Source organism: Pipistrellus kuhlii, unplaced genomic scaffold (genome assembly GCF_014108245.1).
Source record: "Pipistrellus kuhlii isolate mPipKuh1 unplaced genomic scaffold, mPipKuh1.p scaffold_m20_p_18, whole genome shotgun sequence".
Lineage (NCBI taxonomy): Eukaryota > Metazoa > Chordata > Mammalia > Chiroptera > Vespertilionidae > Pipistrellus > Pipistrellus kuhlii.
This window is the reverse complement of record NW_023425493.1, coordinates 14,624,420-14,643,645: the sequence shown is the minus strand read 5'-3', so window position 1 is coordinate 14,643,645 and position 19,226 is coordinate 14,624,420. Positions and strand designations below refer to the sequence as shown.

Here is a 19,226-nt window from a genome sequence, read left to right as displayed (position 1 = left end):
TCCATTGAATGATTTAGCAGTTGACTGTGAAGTTACTTGGCAATCAATGTCATACTGCTTGTTATATTCTCTTGTGCTACCTTCTGGTATTAGTTGTGCTTCATTATTAAATTCATTTTTATGTTTGAATACTTTTTATTCTCAACCAGATTGCAAATTCAAGTCAGAAACCATATGTCACACTATACTTGTTTGTATTTTCTGTCTGCAGTACCTGGTACAAAGTTCTAAGTAGCTGCTGAATGTTCAGTGAATGTGTGATGAATGAGTATTGATGCATGTTGCAGATAAGTACATGGAAAATCTTTACTGATATTCAGTTACCTACCAGGCTCCAACCTGAGTACTAAGAGATGAGACTTACTGAATATAACATTTGGCTTGAAGAAGTTTACAAGCCCATATGGGAGATGAAATGTAATAAATCCATAAAAAGGGTATTATTTTACTGAACAATGTCCTAGATGTAGAAAGATTATACACTTTAAAGCTTTAAATAATGAATTCAGAAATTGTGATTTTTTGATATTTTATTTGAATTATATTTAAAAGGCCTTTCTAGACCTTCAATGACTAATATTAGTGAAATTAAAATAAGGTTTGACATAGACAAATATTGTTGAGTCTTGATAAGGGTTGGATGTGGATAATGGTATGATTGTAATACAGATTATTGAATCTTGATTAAGTGTTGGATGTGGATAATGGTTGTATGACCATGATACAAATAAAAAAAATCAGAACTCACAAACAACAGAAAATACCCATTACTTACAAAGTAGAAACTGGTTTTATAGCCTGATTTTGTTTTCAGATTGAGGATGCTCAGGTTCAAGACACTGGACGTTACACTTGTGAGGCAACAAATGTTGCTGGGAAAACTGAGAAAAATTATAATGTCAATATTTGGGGTAAGTGTGATCAGTTGCTGAAAAGAAAATGATGTAGCATGTGGTTTGACCTTTTGTACTGTGTGTCAACTCTTAGACATTCACATGGCTAAAATTGATCATAACACATAGATGGACACGAATCAATATGTTTAGGTGATGCTAACTTGTCCAAAGTATCAGCTCATATAATTAACTCAAGAGCAACTCTAGATAGACTCCTTGAACCTGAACGTATTAATCACTGTAACTTTGATGCCTAATGGTTCTCCTTTTCTGTCTGAGTCATATACGTTTTAACTTCTACAACCAGGATCTTCTAATGATTGAGTGTTCTCTATGAATGAAGAGTGGGTTGGTCAATTGAAAATAACAGGCCTATTTTTTAGATCCAATTCCTTGTCTCCATTCTCTACTGTGTATTATATGCCTCTGGTTTTCCGATTCTGTTCAGCCTCTGTAATATTAAAAGCTGGCTAGGTAAGAATGACTGGGTTAAGTTTATACTTGGTAAGTGACTTGGCATTTTGATGCAAGATATCTAAAAATCTATAACCAATTCACTTCTTTGTATGCCATTCTCAATATTTTGATAATTGAGTTTCTGCTGGTGAAAATGGGAAGACTGCTGTAGGCATGTAGTGGATGTCTTACAGTGGACTTTTAATGTAGTGTTGATATGTCTACCGCAAATGCTAATTATTTTCTGTGTCATTTGTATACAAATCTTTTTAAGAAAACATGTAAAGTATGGGGGAAATTTTAAATTAAATGAGTGTGAACATAGTCTTTTGTATTTCTTTCTCCTTTTTTAACCATTCAGTACCACCAAATATTTATGGCTCTGATGAACGTTCTCAACTTACAGTCATTGAAGGGAATCTCATCAGTCTGTTATGTGAGTCAAGTGGAATTCCACCCCCACATCTCATTTGGAAGAAGAAAGGTCAGTTTTCATTCTGTGACATTTATAAAATTAAATATAATATTAGATGAATTTACATTTTATCTGACAAATACGTTAATGTATTAACAAACTTTCTGAGAGTTTGTATACTAAAATACTAGGCAGCATAATTAAACACTCAGTGTGCAGCCTAGCTGGTTTGGGTCAGTGATCAGAGCTTCAGCCTGCGGACTGAAGGGTCCCAGGTTCGATTCCAGATAAGGGCACATGCCTTGTTGTAGGCTTGATCCCCAGTAGAGGGCGTGCAGGAGGCGGCCAATCACTGATTCTCTCTCATCATTGATGTTTCTGTCTCTCTCACTCTCCCTTTCTCTCTGAAATTAATACAAATATATATATTTTTTAAATTCAATGTGCAATGTGGCACTCCTGCACTATCCAGCTAAAAAAAATCTTCAATTTTGAGACTAACTTCCCCCCAGGAAAAAAAAAAAAATTGCATTGTTCTTTAATGAAATGCATTTCAGGGTATCTGTAATGATCAAGAATCCACCATTCAAAGAACTACTATTTAAAAAAATAGGATTAAAATTATTTTATAAAGCAAACATTTTTGCTGTATTTGTGACAGTTTTGTCATGTGTATTAAGATTGGACAGACTTTTAATTTATTTCATCGACAAATATTTATTTGTGTCTGTACAGTATTTGGCAGATCATCTAAATGTTTAGCTGATTTTAAAAAATCATTTTCATTTTCCTGCTTTAAGATTTTATTTTGGTTGTTTTTCTAAGAATGTTTTCTTTGAAATGCAATACTGATTGAAATTTTACCAAAATTTTGCAGATATTCTTGGTAAACATTTCCTCCTCCTTCTACTCCTTTTCCCTTCCCCTTCCCCTCCTTCTATTCATCCCCTCCTAATTCTCTTCCTTATTCTCCTCCTCCTTTTATGTGTAGGATTACTTTACAGTGTCATCTGCCTTTTAGGTACTTGAACTGGAAGTAAAAAAAAATAAGTATATATACTGATCAGAAAATGTAAGTACAACACTTTGTTTTGTTGCTTCATGTTCTGCCATTTGGTTTCCTTTGTAGGCTCCATGGTGCTGGCTGACCCTACGGAGCGGGTTAGAACTTTGTCTGGAGGCAGACAGTTACAGATTTCAATGGCTGAAAAATCTGACGCAGGGCTCTATACCTGTGTGGCATCAAATATTGCTGGAACTACACAGAAAGACTACAATCTGCAAGTGTATAGTAAGTGATTGATTAGACACACACACAAACACACACACACACACACACACACACACACACACACTTATTTAAAAACAATGGAGAATTCCAGCTCTCCCTATACCATGCCACCTCTGTTAGTCTTAGATCTTTCTTTAGCAGTTAATCTTCTGACATCAAAATGAATTTAAAATCAACAAACAATAAGAGTTGATGAAGATATGGACAAAAGAGAACCCTCATTTACTTTTGGTGGGAATGTAGATTGATGCAGCCACTGTGGAAAACAGTAGGGAGGCTGCTCAAAGAATGGAACTGCCTCATGACTCAACAATTCATCTCAGCATATATATCCAACTAAACCCAAAGCACTAATTTAAAAGAATATATGCACCACTATGTTCATTGCAACGTTATTTGCAGTAGCCAAGATATGGAAGCAACCAAGGTGCCCATCACTAGACTAGTAGAGAAAGAAGATGTGGTACATGTATACAGTGGAACACTAGTTGGCCATAAAAATAATAAAATCTTTTCATTTGCAACACCATGGATGGAACTAGAGAATATTATGCTAAGTGAAATAAGTCAGAAAAAAAAGGACAAATAGATATGATTTCACTTATATGTGGACTCTAAAGATCAAAATAAACAAACAAAATAGAAACAGACTCATAGATAACAGAGAACAGACAGAGGTACTGTAGGGGAGAGGGGTTTGGGGGCTGGGTGAAAAGGTGAAAGGATTAAGTACTACAAATTGGTGGTCAGAAAATAGCCCCAGGGATGTAAAAAGTACAGCATAGGGCATATAGACAATAATATTGTAATAACTATGTATGGAGCCAGGTGGGTACTTGAAATATTGGGGGGAACATTTTGCAAAGTATATGATTTTCTGTACTCTGGAAACTAATACAAAATAGTATTGAATGGTAACTGTAATTGAAAAATAAAATAAAACAATAAAGGAAGATTAGAGGTTTCCAGGGCTTTTTGGGGGAGAGGGAATGAATAAGAAGAGCTCAGAAGATTTTTAGGTCAGTGAAATATCCTGAATAATGTTGTAATGGTGGATATACACTGAGTGGCCAGATTATTATTATCTCAGAACGCATAATAACCTGGCCACTCAGTGTGTGTGTGTGTGTGTGTGTGTGTGTGTGTGTGTGTGTGTGTGTGTGAGTATTGGAGGCCCTGTGCATGAATTTGTGCATGGGTGAGGTCCAGCCAGCCTGGCCAGAGGGAGTGGACATGGGCGGTTGGCCAACCTGCCTGCTGGTCAAACTCCTGGTTGATGGGACAATTTGCATATTAGCCTTTTATTATATAGGATATACACTGAGTGGCCAGATTATTATGCGTTCAGAGACCATAATAATCTGGCCACTCAGTGCATGTCATTATACATTTGTCAAAATCCACAGAATGTGCAACACCAAGAGTGAATTATAGTGTAAACTGTAGACCTTGAGAAATCATGGTGTATTAATGTCCATTCATCAATTTAAACAAATGTGCTATGATATTGATATTAATATTTAGGGGAGCTATCTTGTGTTGGGGCAGAGTTTATGGGAACTCTGTATTTGCTGCACAGTTTTGCTGTAAGCCTAAAACTGCTCTAAAAAATAAAATCTCATTTTAAAAATGAATTAATTTTGTCTGATAAAAATTTCGATAATAAAATGTAAAGAAAAATGTTTCTTATTTTATTCTCTCTATCTCTCTCTCTCTTTTTCTCTCTCTCTCTTTCTCTCTTGTCCAGTTCGACCAACCATATCCAACAGTGGCAGCCACCCTACTGAAATTACTGTGACTCGAGGGAAGAGTGTGTCCTTGGAGTGTGAGGTGCAGGGTATTCCTCAGCCCACAGTGACCTGGATGAAAGATGGCCGCACCCTGACCAAGGGAAGGGGGATGGAAATATTGGATGAAGGTCGCATCCTTCAGCTGAAGAACATTCACGTCTCTGACACAGGCCGTTATGTGTGTGTTGCCATAAATGTAGCAGGAATGACAGACAGGAAATATGACTTAAGTGTACATAGTAAGTCTACTCGTTGGCTGATATAATCTGTAGAATCCTGGATGGGAGATGCGGGCTTTGAGTGTTGAGTCTTTTATGTATAGGCATTTTCTCTATATATGCACCACTTCTCTAGATCAGTCTTACCACTTATCCTTCTGTGTCTGACCTCCCATTTCTTACCTTGCTGAAATAAACATCATAGACTTTTAGGAAAGCATGTAGTGAGATAGATAATGGTCATCTGCAAGTATTTTTTGTACAGTGACATTCCAACTAATGTTCTTTGATTCTGTGTTTTCCAAATTAGCTATCTTGGCTAGTATAAACCTATGCTCCTTAGAGCTTACTGACTCAGCATCAGTTGGTCATGAGTTATACTGAAGTCAGCTTTAATATTCTAATTAATGACTCATAAATGTTATTAGGAAGAGACTTAACATGGCTGTTCTCAGGATACCTATATAATTTGATTGCACATTTTCGGTCCATAGAAACAATGGTAAATTTAAAGAGACACTGTCTGATAACTTAAATCCAGTTAGGGCTCGACCAAAGTACAGTATTAATATCCTGTAGTTTGCAGCTAATGGGTGAGCCAAAGTTCATGAAATCAGAATGTATAAGAGAAAAGGAATCCATCTTAAGTACCTTTTTGTTAAATTACGTTTCATATTTAGAATTAGGATAATTTGTTAGGGAATCCTGCCTATAAAAAGGCCACAAATCCATATTAGAGATTTATCAGCAAAGATGAGTGACACATAGAAAACCACTCACCTCCACTACAATAACAGTATTACAGTCATTTATTGCTATTAGTGGGGAAAAAGTAACATGTACTTCAGAGATGTCACACTAATCTATAATACTACTACTATGACTATTAGTGTCATTGCTTATTTTGTTTATTGTTGACCAAAACATGAAAGTCGTATTATTAACAATAAATTGTGTAGAATTTGGTGTTTGATATAAATCAGATACCTTTTTTTCATTTCCTGTTTGTTTTGTTTTGTCTTCCAGCCCCTCCAAGCATCATAGGAAATCACGGGACACCTGAGAATATCAGTGTGGTGGAAAAGAACTCGGTGTCCCTGACTTGTGAAGCTTCAGGAATTCCTCTGCCTTCCATTACCTGGCTTAAAGATGGGTGGCCCATCAGCCTTAGCAGTTCTGTGAGAATTCTCTCAGGTACTAGAACTTCTCTCATGGTCTCATAATCTGATTATCTTCATGTGGCCACAATTTCTCCTTCATTTCTTACTTCTTTCTATCTTATATTTCTATCTTAATATTTCTTTTTTATATAGCTGCTCACTATAATACCCATTGATCATTTTAGGGGGGAAAAATTAAGAAGACATCAGAAGCTATATGAGAAAGGGAGAATTTCTGAAATTACCTCTAGGTCCTTTTACAAAAGAAGTCCTGGCAGTCACTTATGACATAAATTATGGTGATGTCAGACTGGCCAGTGTGAGTCAGTGGTTGAGCATTGACCTATGAACCAGGAGGTCACAGTTTGATTCCTGGTCAAGGCATATGTCTGGGTTGCAGGCATGATCCCCAGTGTGGGACATGCAGGAAGCAGATGATCAATGATTCTCTCTCATCATTGATGTTTCTATCTTTCTCTCCCTCTCTGAAATCAATAAAAATATATATATTTTAAAATTATGGTGATAATCAGAGTACCAACCAGCTTGAAAAGTGAAAAATGAAAGGAAATATTAAAATTAAAAACAGAATTTAGAGAGATTCCTGATATGTAATATGCTTCCATAGACAAGTATTTCACCTTATTTGTGACTCTACTCTGAGTTTCATATTTACGAGATAGAATAGTTTACTGAGCTAAGATTTTCTTATTGTAAAAGAGATATTCAACTTAGTCCCCATCTAATTAGATAAGAAAATATATTAGCTTCTCCTTTATGGGTCAGATTAAGGTGGAGAGAGGTGTCTTGGGGCATGCCGCAGGAATCTGCAGTTGGCCCCTTTCAGTAATGACTTGGACATACTAAGAAGATTCTCTTGCCAAGTCTGTGGTTAATAAAAAGCTTGGGTACTTAGAAGAATACCAAATGTGTTTAATGAAGACAACCTGAATTCAAACAGACCTCATGAAGTTTAAAAGTTAAATAAACTTCTGCACTGAAATTAAAAAACCAAGGCTGAAAACTAGGTTGATTCTTCATACTTAAAGCTTTCCGAATTGTGTTACTCATTCATTGTGCAATGACAGTGTAATGTGGTTATCAGGAAAATAAATGCAATATTCTGCCACATTAACAAAATATATTTTCACTGGTAAGAAAAGTAAGAGACCATTTGTACTCTGGATTTAACTTATTAGGAAAACTAGAAGGATTAATTGACTATTATTTTCTAAGGAAGGTAACCATGATAATGATTACATAATAATGTAAGTCTGATTGTATCAAACCTGGAAAAATAAACCCTGTGCGTATGGTTACATAGTGAAAATTAATTTTAAATAGTTGAAGTGCTTTAGTGTAGAAAGGATGATGTTGGTTCTGTCTAGTTGCAGAGGTAGAAAGTAATGCCAGTGTATGGAAGACTCTAGGGTCAAATTTGGGTCTGAATAGAAAGAACTTTCAAAAAGTATATTGTTTAAAATCAAAATGAGCTATTTAATAGGTAGTGAGCTCCTTGCCCCTAAATTGGTTCAAAAATTAAATTTCCCTCTTTGAAGCCTTGTAGTGTTTGAATGATGTCTAAATACTATAGGATCCTCTGCTTCTGCAATGTGACAGGAGCTTGATGAGGAGTGACATTGCTATTAACCTATTTATTACTATTAACCTATTTATTGCCTGTAACACTCACTAACTTTATGGTATCAGGCAAGCTACTTGATGTTGCTACCGTTAGTTTTCTTACTCACAAAGTGCAAGCATTAATAGAATCTGCCTCTTAGGGTTTTTGGAAGGATTAGATGAGTCAATATATGTAAATCAATTAGCACAGTGCCTGTTTATATGGTAAGCATCCAATGTGTATTTGTTGTTATAACCACAGACAACCTGGTAAAAGGTTTGTGGTCTTCCTGTCCTGGTAGAAGACAGTCCTGTGTCCTCATTTTGATACTTTTATTTTCATGGACTTCCAGGGAAATGATAGTAATGCCCAAGATTTTATTACATTTTGGTTACCCAAAACCTGAACACACAGTCGTCTTGTCTTGAAATTATTCTCAGATTTTCACTCCCCCTATCCCTTAATTCCCATTTGCTAAAAAAAAAAAAAAAAAAAAGTAGGGACTCTTACTAAATATAATAACTACATCAGACCTCCTAGACATGACAAGAACAGGTTAGAGCAATGCACTCTGGCTTATTACAGATGTACCGAAGTGGTGTTTGGGTTTTTTTTTTTTTTTTTTTCATTTTGTTCTGCTTGACCAGTAGCTGGAGATCTCTGAGTGAACACAGTAAAAGAATTTCACCTGTGGCACCACCAAAGGAATCATTCAGGTTTTACGGTCTAATGTGAGTTGTGCAATAGATGAATGAGAATCAAATGAATGGCATGTGACTCGCTCGGTCCTTCGTCTGCTGCACACTTCTGTTTTATTAAGATTCGTCCTCCTGAGACGTTAGGTACAGCTTTTCTAGAAGCCGTACTTTGGCGAAGTCTCTCCTATCGCTCTGAAGTTGTGTGCCAGGAAGAGATAACTGCTATAAAAATTTAATAGGTACATGAAACGTCTCTGTATAACTAACTGTCAGACCCTTTCCCTTCATTGGAGTAAGTGAGAAGACCAGGGGGGGAAAATAAAGATCATGAGACTCATGAGGATGAGGTTTGCTGAGCCAGCAATGACTCATAAAAGTTGGACTGTTTTAATAGCTCTCAACTGGAATTATATTATGGTTTCTATAATCGGAAGTAGCAGTCAGTGCTTGAATCTTTTCCTAATGAACACAAGTCTTTGCTTATGTAAATTCAGTTAGGAAAAGAGACTAAATTCAGGTAATCAGCTTTGTTTGTCTAAATAAGATACTCAGTTCACCTTGCAGTGGTTTGAGGATGGGAAGGTTGCCTTTAGGAAACCTCAATGATGTACTGTTGTGTTTAAAAAACAGGAAGTAGCTCGGCCAGGCATGGCTCAGTGGTTGAGCATTGACCTATGAACCAGGAGGTCACAGTTCATTTCCCAATCAGGGCACATGTCTGGGTTACACTCTTGATCATCAGTGGGGGACCATGCAGGAGGCAGCCCATCAATGATTCTCTCTCATCATTGATGTTTCTATCTGCCTCTCCCTCTCCCCTCCTCTCTGAAATCAATAAAAATATATTTTAAAAAACAAAACCAGAAAGTAGATGGAAATGCCTGACAAATTTAGATCCGGGTGAATATTTACATGAGAATTTCATGTTTAATCATTTTGAATTTTTAGTTCAAATTCAAGGTATTAAGCAAAAGTATCCTGGCCAGAAAATGGTCGTATTACAAAATGTATGAAGTGTGGTACATTTTTTACGAACACTCTTTCCTCCAGTGGTTTGGAGAGCTCTGGTCTCTCTGGTCTCTCAGTGCATCTCTTAGTTCCCTTGCAGGCTTTACTTGAGTCTCACTGCTGGGCCCTTGCCTCGTCTTTTGTCCTCAAATGGAGTTGCGCTCCAAATTACAATCTTCAGCATATCAGAGTTTCATTCTCAGTGTATATACATTTCTTAGATGAAGAATCTTTCTTCAAAGAAAACAATACATAAAAGTTCAAAATATAAAAACCAAAAACAAACCTCATTCAGTAATTGATAAAATTATGTAAGCAATTTTATAAAAACAAATATTAAAAACACTGACGTATTCTAAAAAAAAGACAAAACAGTATTACATTCGTGAATGAGGTCACCCTCCCCCCATAAATTTTGATATAAATAATTCTAGGATTCTATGAAACTCAATTGAAAACTGATGGCCAGGCTTCATGGTTTTAACCATCCCTTATATATTATTGTCACCCATATCTGGGCTGCTGGTATAGTCTTCTTAACATTCCCATTTTATATACTCACTAGTCAACTGGGAATTCTCTTTCTAAACATATTGTAACTGTTATCTTTCTAAAGCACAAATCAGATCATGACCTTTATTTGTTTACATCCTTCCATAGCCTTTAATGAACACAATGTCTCAGTTCCTTATCACAGCACTCAAGGGCTCACAGGATCTGACTAAACTCCATCTAGACTCATCTCATCCTTTTTCTCCACCTCCTCTGCTTATGGTACCACCCACTACCCTATATCTTCTTTCTACCTTTCTATCCTCATTCATATTCTACTTACAGTGAAGCTCCTCATCTCTTCTGTGAGTTAAAATAAACTTACCTTTGAAGTTCCACTTTACCTTTGGGAAACTCCCATTTCTTGCTTACTGTCACTTAGCATGGTATTTATATTTTTATCCATCGATCCAGGAAATTCTTAGGAATTACCTAGTATTTTGTTTCCATGTCATTTTCTTTTTAAATTGACATCAATTCATTGAAAGACCCTTGAAGCATCTTGACTAAATTTCATCTACATTGAGCATCACTTGGACAACTGAGAAAGTGTCAGGTTTCCTTTGGAGTCACCTGGTGGTTTGCTTCTCCAGGAGGCAGGACTCTGCGGCTGATGCAGACCAGAACAGAAGACGCTGGCCAGTATGCTTGTGTCGTAAGGAATGCAGCCGGTGAAGAAAGAAAACTCTTTGGACTTTCAGTATTAGGTATTTATATAAACGGCAATATCTAAAAAAAAAAAAAAAAAAAAAGATCCAATTGGCTTAAGTGCCTTCTGGAACCAGAGTAAGAATTTATCCACAGCTTGATCTCACATTTATGTATTCTTTGGTCCCTGGACATACTGTTGAGAAGAATTCATTGTTACACTGATTTAAAGATAATCATTTGGGTTAAAATGGATAAAATTTCATACCTTGTTTGTTCACCATTGTTTAGCAATATGCTAAGACTCTCTGATAACTTGTTTAATGTGAGTGCTTGCTTAGAGTAGGAAAAATAAAGGTCCAGTAAATGTTCTTACTGGTTTGTTGACATGGTTATCTGGACTATTACAATTTTTATCTGGACTATTTCTATTACAATAAAATTTATTCTATTATTGAATTTGTGACATATTACTTTATAATATATCATAAAATGGAATTAATCAAAATAATATTATGACATTATTCTAGTAATCCATTAATGAGAATTTGGGCTTTTGCTTTAAAGGTTATATAGAAATAAAAATGTAAACCTAGATGCCTCTAAAGTAACAGCCCTGTGGTAAGAATTATTACTCTTCATGTTTGGTATTTTTTCAGTGCTACCTCACATTGTGGGTGAAAATACACTGGAAGATGTGAAGGTAAAAGAGAAGCAGAGTGTTACACTGACTTGTGAGGTGACAGGTAAGGGCCTCAGCCCTCTGCTGTTCCTTCCCCCACCCCCACCCCTCTCACTGGTTATTCATTGCCTCCATTGCATATCTCACTTAGCTGAGAAAAATTCAAGCTGCAGTAATAAGCATTTGAAATGAGGGGAAGGAAAGAAAAAGGAAAGACACACTGGCCTTTTCTTTCAGTTCAATAAACCAAATTTTTTAATCCACTCTTTGAATGTAGGGTTTCTCTGCCCCATCTCCTCTTATTTTGTTTCCTTCACTGTTGATTGAAGGCTGTACCTCCTTTTCTTTTCCTTTTTCTCAAATTGCATTGCAAATAAGTAGGAGTGTTGGTGGGAGGGTGGCATTACTGATACTGGGGAGTACTCCAAAACAAAAGTCTCCCTGTTTGTTAACACGTTTCATTTCCAGGTATTTTATTTGTGAATTTTCCAGCTTTCCTCCAGTTGCTGATTTTTAGTTTCAATCAGAAACTAGAATATTGGTATGATTTCAGTCATCTTAAGTTTGCTAAGACTAGTTTTTCAGTCTAACATATTATCTACTAGAGGCCCAGCACACAAAATTCAGGGTCCCTCAGCCCGGCCTGCAATGATGTCAATATCCTGCACCCCAGCCGGCCTTTGGCCAGAGGCCCATCCACCTGCCCTCCCTCCTTATCTCTCTCCACTGGCCGGGGCATGTGGGATGCTGTTGGCGCCACCTTCTTTGTGACAGAGTGATGGTTAATTTGCATATTACCCTTTTATTAGATAGTATTCTAGAAAGTGTTCCATGTGCCTTTGAGAAGAATATCCATTCTGCTCTTCTTGAATGGAATGCTCTTTACGTGTCTGTAAGGTCTATGGTGTTTTTCAAATCCTCTGTTCACAATTGTTCAACAATATGCTAAGACTCTCTGATAACTTGTTTAATCAAACCTGGGACCCTTCAGTCTGCAGGCTGACACTCTATCCACTGAGCCAAATTGGTTTCGATTACTAACCTTTTTTTGTTTGTTTGTTTGTTTTGTTTTTTTATGTTGGTGTCTGTGCATTTGAGTAAAAGCTCTTTTGTTCCAGACTTCATAGGCTTATTTCAGCAGAGACAGCCTTTCACTAGTCAGTGCAGCTTGGAGATCTGGAGAGGTTAGCTGGTTGTGTCCTTGGCCAGGTGGAGCTCTCTGTTAGGTCTCTGTGTGAGGCCATTGCCTGAGCTTTGAGGTTGGGGTGCGTGTTGCTGTTGGCCAGGAACAGTTGGACAGGACTGTTGACTTTATTCCCTGCACACATACAGCTGTAGGATAGGCTCCATTATTGCCTGGATTCCCAGGTAAGACTTCCTAGTTGGACAGGCCAGGTTGCTATCCTCAGCAGTTGGGCAGAATATTGATTTCCCTGCCCGGGTAGGGCCATAGAGCATGCTCCACAGCCAGTACAGCCGAGCCTTCCAGTTTTACTATAATATCATACTATCCATCTCTCCTAACAACTCGCTTTATGGTTTTAAAATATAAATTTAAAAATCTATTTGAATAATTTAAAATTAATAATAAACATAAGTCCCATGTTTAAATAAAAATAAAATATATTTACCTACAGGCTATAAATATTAAAGGAATGATTACTTTATATTTCTACTTACCCATCTATAGATCTATGCTGGAATTCTGATATAAACTCAAAATATCTTCTTATTAAATTATTTAAATAAGTGTTTTACCTTTTATATAGCTATCAAGAATATAAAATATTATTTTAACAAATAATATGAATGCAAAGGTATTGTGAACTACATGCTCCATCCTTTTTTTAAGTGTATTTTACTATGAAATCATTTCACTGGAATAGTCTAAGGTATGATAAAAACTAATCTTCATTTTAAAATTATTTTTAAGTTTTATACATTTTTATCATAGCATGATTGTTATTATTATACATTAGGCTATGTATGAAATTTATTTGGGTATGAATGGTTACTGCATTGCTTTAGAAAAGGGATATTTAAAAAGGCAAAAATTGCCGAAACCGGTTTGGCTCAGTGGTAGATTGTCGGTCTGTGGACTGAAGGGTTCCAGGTTCGATTCCGGTCAGGGGCATGTACATTGGTTGCGGGCACATTCCTGGTGGGGGGTGTGCAGGAGGCAGCTGGTCAATGTTTCTCTCTCATTGATGTTGCTGGCTCTCTATCTCTCTCCCTTCTTCTCTGTAAAAAATCAATAAAATATATTTTAAAATAAATAAATAAATAAAAAATAAAAAGGCAAATGAGTGAAATGCCTTCTTTTAGTTGTTACTTGTAGACATGTGAGCATAGCCAGCTCTCAGAAATGGCTTTTTGTTACAGGGAATCCAGTGCCAGAAATTACATGGCACAAAGACGGGCAGCTTCTCCAAGAAGATGACACCCATCACACTATGTCTGGTGGCCGTTTTCTTCAGATTACCAATGCCCAGGTGTCACACACAGGAAGATACACATGTTTGGCTTCTAACACAGCTGGTGACAAGAGCAAAAGTTTCAGTCTTAACGTGTTAGGTGGGTAGAAGCATTGCTTCAAATCTTGAAGACTCAGACATGACCATGGGCTAAATTCTCTTCTTTTCTTTTTATGTTCACTTAACATTTCTACCATAGGATTTCATTATTTAAGGAAGACCCGTGCTTGCAGACATTTGCTGGGTTTGTTTATTTGTTTGTTTGTTTGTTTGTTTTATCAGTGAGTGCATTCATTACATTTGGAATACCTATTATGTTATAAGTACTATGTTTTATGCTAGGTTCACAACTGTGAACAAGATAGCTGTTAAATAAGCAATAATAAAGGATAAATATTTGCTGGTCAAAGAGAAGCAGGTCAAAAGTAAGGGGCTCAACCTGAGATGTTCTATCCATTTTTTGTGGGACTCTACCATTATTGGCAATTGTACTGAAATCTATGTTTGCTACCTAAGCTGGCAAAGGCTACCCTGTTGGTAGACCCAGCAGTTATTTTTCAAGTCTTCATGGCTTGGACATTATTTATCACTTTCTCTCTTCCCTGTTCTTGCATACCTTTGGCTGCTCTCTTTCTCTTCCTCTATGGACTCTTACTTAATCTGTCTTCTAAACATTAAGTCCCCATCTCCTAAACATTTTGTCTTACTTCACTGCTCATTTTACTCCAGATATTCTCTTCAAATAATCAACTTACTTCCAAGAGGTTTAATTATCCTATAGACTGGTGGTGACTTTTTTTTTAATCCACACCTGTGATCCAGATCTTTCTCCCAAGGTTTGGATTTCTATATACAATTTCTTGGACATTTCTCTTGGGCACTAAAAAGTCAAGATATTCAGACCTGAACAACCCATCTTTTCCCCCAAATGAGCAAATATTTCTGTATTTCCCATTAATGTTCCTTCACTGCTGTGTATCTAGATTCCCAAGCAAAAAAAAATTTTTTTGAAAATTATCTTTGACTTCTGTTTCTCATAATCCCCAAATTCTAACATCAGGTCCTCTCAGTTGACTTCCTAAAATATTTCTTTAGGTGCTCTCTCCTCTTTATGTCTTCTTTAAATGCTCTAGTTCAGTCCTTCATTATTTTTTTATGAAACAAATGGACCTGTCTCTGTTACCCTTGCTTCCAGTATTGACCCCCATGAATCTGTCCTCTTTAAATATTTCCTGTTTGGCCCTTATTGTTTACATTCTTCTTCTCCCAATGTGTTGTTCCTCCTTCCTATTTCTCTGCCTTCTTTCACCTTTTAACTAGCACTTTGTAGTCTCCTTTAGGAGACCTTCCTCACACCTCACGCCCTTTATTGGATTGAATGCTATGCCCCTATATATCCTGCGCCAGAGTTCCCATTATTGCCCTTATCACATTGTGTCACAATTCCTTTTTAATGTCATTCTTTCCATTACCCTGTGAGTTTTTTAGGTTCTCACTGCTTTTATGTAGAATAAGAACAATAATCAGTTCTCTGAAATTGTTAGAGAATGGAATTACACAAATAAGTACAATGGAAATTTAGAAATGCACAGAGAGATTTTCTAAATAATATAGTTCTTTGAATTTTAAATCCTTTTTAGTATCTCCTACAATTGCTGGTGTCGATAGCGATGGAAGCCCGGAAGATGTCGTTGTTATCCTCAACAGCCCCACATCCTTGGTCTGTGAGGCTTACTCATATCCTCCAGCTACCATCACCTGGTTTAAGGATGGAACTGCTCTAGAATCCAACCGAAACATTCGTATTCTTCCAGGTAATTAGTTTCCTTCAGATGCCTGAGGTGCATTTGTGCCATCTACTGTTGTAGAAAAGTAGAATCATTGGAGTTTTGTTATTGAAGTACTTATGTTCTTGGTTGTGTTATGTCCTATTGATATTTTAATTTATAATGTTATTTGTATATGTACTGTAATCTAAGGTATCTGAAATTACTTTTTGAAAGACTAATAAAATATCTAAATAAAAAGGCAAATAAATACCACAATGTAATTAATTGCTGAAATATGTTATGTGGAATGCAAAAAAAAAAAAAAAAAAGTAGAAATTTATTTTTTGTTGAATTGAGCCTTGAAAGTTAGTCTTTCAATTGAGTTTACTTATTCCTCACTAATACCCGGAAATATGAATGAAAATAGAAAGAATTAAAAAGTATGATCACTGGCTTTAAGAAATTTACAGTCTTAAGTGGAGGATAGATAAAACATGTGAAAGTTAATTAACAACATGAATGCATTAATACTCATGGGTGATGAATAGTCGTGGGGCATGATTAATGGAATAGTCACAAGTTTTAGATGAATCACAAGAAGGAATGGCCACTATGAGCTGAAGTGGTTAGGAAATGCTTAGCTGCAGTCAAAACTTGAACCATTAAACCTCAGAGGGAAGGTAGTTGAGGGAGGGGGTAAGGGGAAGAGATCAACCAAAGGACGTGTATGCATGCATATAAGCCTAACCAATGTATACAGACAACAGGGGGGTGAGGGCATGTGTAGGGGGTATGGTGGGGGGAATGGGAAATAAGGACAGATATGTAATACCTTAATCAATAAAGAAATTAAAAAAAAAAAACTTGAACCTACCTTAAAGAAAAGTTATAGGAATGTCTTTGTTTGGAAATGAATTAGGAGAGATTTCAGATCCATCGCAATGACTAAGGTGGGAAAGGGAAAAAGTGAAAATAGCCTATTTCTGTGCAAGTAGTAAGAATTGTACTCCTCCCTCCCAAACGAGTGGAGACAGTGTGTATATGTGTGTTATGTATGTCTGCTACACAGAGGGGGGTGCATAGGAGAAGGTCAGGAAGGAATATTAGAGTCATGTTTTGGATGCCTGGATTAAAGAGTTTTAACTTTAATCTTTAGTCAATTGAGAACCATTGAAGATGTTTAAGGAGAAATATACCATAATAAAAAACTGTAATTTAGCAAGACCAACCTCTACTGATAGACCAGGTAGGTGAGGAGGAGAAGATGACTAAGGGAGAGACCTACTTATAAAGAGAATGAAATAGGGACCTTAGCTAGACTGAGTACAGAGGCATGGGAGGGTCAGAATGAGCATGAGATGCTCATGCAGCAGCCATCTGTTTTGTGCATTGTCTTGTGTTCAATACCTATTACAGAATTGGCATATAGAAGAGGAAAAATGCCAATAGTAAGAATTATAACTTTGGTAGTTTGTGCATGCTCTGCTGCTGTCGTGATTTCAAAGGTTCTTTGATGTTCCATGATTTTTCAGGAGGTAGGACTCTGCAGATCCTAAATGCACAGGAGGACAATGCTGGAAGGTACTCTTGTGTGGCCACGAATGAGGCTGGTGAAATGATAAAGCACTACGAAGTGAAGGTCTACAGTAAGTTCTGAGAGAGCACTATGCTTCTTATGTTCCCTGAGGCATCTCACTATTCCAACTCTGCTTTTATGGGCCCATAATTATTTATACTCATTATTAAAGTTTGATGTTTAGGCAGCTTGCTTCATCAAGATGGATGTTGAATTAAACATGGTGCCCATGACTTTGATTGCTTAACAATGTAAAGAACCCAATCAGTCTGCTCACAACTATCTCAGAGAATTTGTCTGCAGCACTTCCCTAAGTTTCTCTGTTTTTCCTTCTGAATTACCGTCTGGGCTAAATTATAGTGCGTTTGTGCACAAAACTGTTGTTTGAATACATATGCTCTCATCAGCAATGTAGGATGAGTTCATCAGTGTCTTTGGACAGATCCACTATACATGGACCTGTAAATGAAGAGCAAAGCTAACTGTCAAACCTCAGAGGGAAGGTAGGGGAAGGCAGGGAAGAGGGAGAGATCAACCAAAGGACTTGTATGCATGCATATAAGCTACCAATGGTCACAGACATCATGGGGTTGAGGGCATGAGTTGGGGGTGGGAAACAATGGGGGGATAAGGACACATATGAAATACCTTAATCAATAAAGAAAAAATAAATACATTTTAAAAATTGAAGAAGAAAAAAAAGCAAAGCCAATATGAGTATTAATAATATCGACATATCAAGATTTTGTTTTTGGTTGTTTTTTTTTAAAGGGAGCATATCTTTCTGTTTGTCTTTAGTTCTTTGAGTTGGTTTCTTTAATAACCGATAAAATGCATTTTATGGGTTATGCTCATACCATGTCTGGGGACCTGGAACCAATGCAGCTAACTCTTCTGGGAAATACATTAGCCTTATTGTGAGTGTTATAATGACAAAGGGAGAATGATACTTTCCTTTATAATCTGTATCTGAACCTGACCTTTTCATAGACCCTAACTTGGGTTCTTGATGAAAGGGGACATAGAAAATGCCTCAGTTATTTCTTTGTTTTTTTCTTGTAAAGTGATCCTCCGTGTGATTTTCTCTGTTATTCCATGTATTTGAAAGAACCAATGTTTAATGGTTTAACATTTGTTTTTATGCAGTTCCACCCATAATCAATAAAGGGGACCTCTTGGGACCAGGTCTTTCCCCTAAAGAAGTGAAGATCAAAGTAAACACCACCCTGACTTTGGAATGTGAAGCCTATGCAATTCCTTCTGCCTCTCTCAGCTGGTACAAGGATGGACAGGCCAGTCACAGTATTTTTCATTTGCTGATGGTTTCTTAAAGATTAAAGTGGTCAATTAAACAACAATAATAGTAAAAGAGACACAAGTAACTCAGAAAATCAATGTGGCCTTAAAATGCTCCTAAGAATATAAATCTGAAAGAAAAAAAAACTTGAACTGTGTTCAACAATATTAGTATTATTCCATCATTGACAAGGATTGTCTTTGTGTACATTAGCAGTTTCCATGAAAATTCAGCCACCTTCCCACTGGAGAACAGTTTTTGTGTTCTTCGATTTTACATAGTAAATAAACTTCATAGAGAAGAAACACACACACAAAAAAACGTGCTAAACCAGCTTATGATAGGCATAACATGGGGACTAAGTGTAATCAGAACTTTCTGTAAACATCTTTAACTCTTTTACAAAAGGTAACATTTTCAACATTCCAGGATGCGGGGGGGGGGGGGGGGGGGGGGGGGGGGTGGAACTAGATGTGATAATTAAGTGCCCAATGTAATTAATTAGGGGCAATGAGAAACTTTTAAGGAAAAAGCACATCTTTCAGTTATGTGATCCCTCAGACCACATACTCTCATTTTTCATTCTTCTTCCATGCATGTTTTAAAGAAATATGCTGGTGTTTCAAACCAAAATAGATTATTTTTCATTGTGGTGCATATTGTGCTTAATAC

The 19,226-nt window shown here is 36.6% G+C and overlaps 1 protein-coding gene across 3 annotated transcripts in view; it reads left to right on the top strand.

Moving 5' to 3' along the window:
- HMCN1 (hemicentin 1) overlaps positions 1-19,226 on the top strand; it is a 349,616-nt gene that overhangs the window by 231,409 nt on the left and 98,981 nt on the right. For all 3 annotated transcript variants that reach the window (XR_006741944.1, XM_045583144.1, XM_036442229.2), the window contains exons 42-52: positions 815-911; positions 1,714-1,836; positions 2,897-3,058; positions 4,806-5,087; positions 6,093-6,260; positions 10,702-10,815; positions 11,416-11,502; positions 13,821-14,012; positions 15,553-15,726; positions 17,214-17,327; positions 18,404-18,549. Coding sequence is in view for 2 of the 3 variants with exons in the window: in XM_045583144.1 (XP_045439100.1) it covers positions 815-911; positions 1,714-1,836; positions 2,897-3,058; positions 4,806-5,087; positions 6,093-6,260; positions 10,702-10,815; positions 11,416-11,502; positions 13,821-14,012; positions 15,553-15,726; positions 17,214-17,327; positions 18,404-18,549 (1,659 nt within the window). In the remaining variant the exon portion in view is untranslated. The remainder of the gene's footprint in view (positions 1-814; positions 912-1,713; positions 1,837-2,896; positions 3,059-4,805; positions 5,088-6,092; positions 6,261-10,701; positions 10,816-11,415; positions 11,503-13,820; positions 14,013-15,552; positions 15,727-17,213; positions 17,328-18,403; positions 18,550-19,226) is intronic.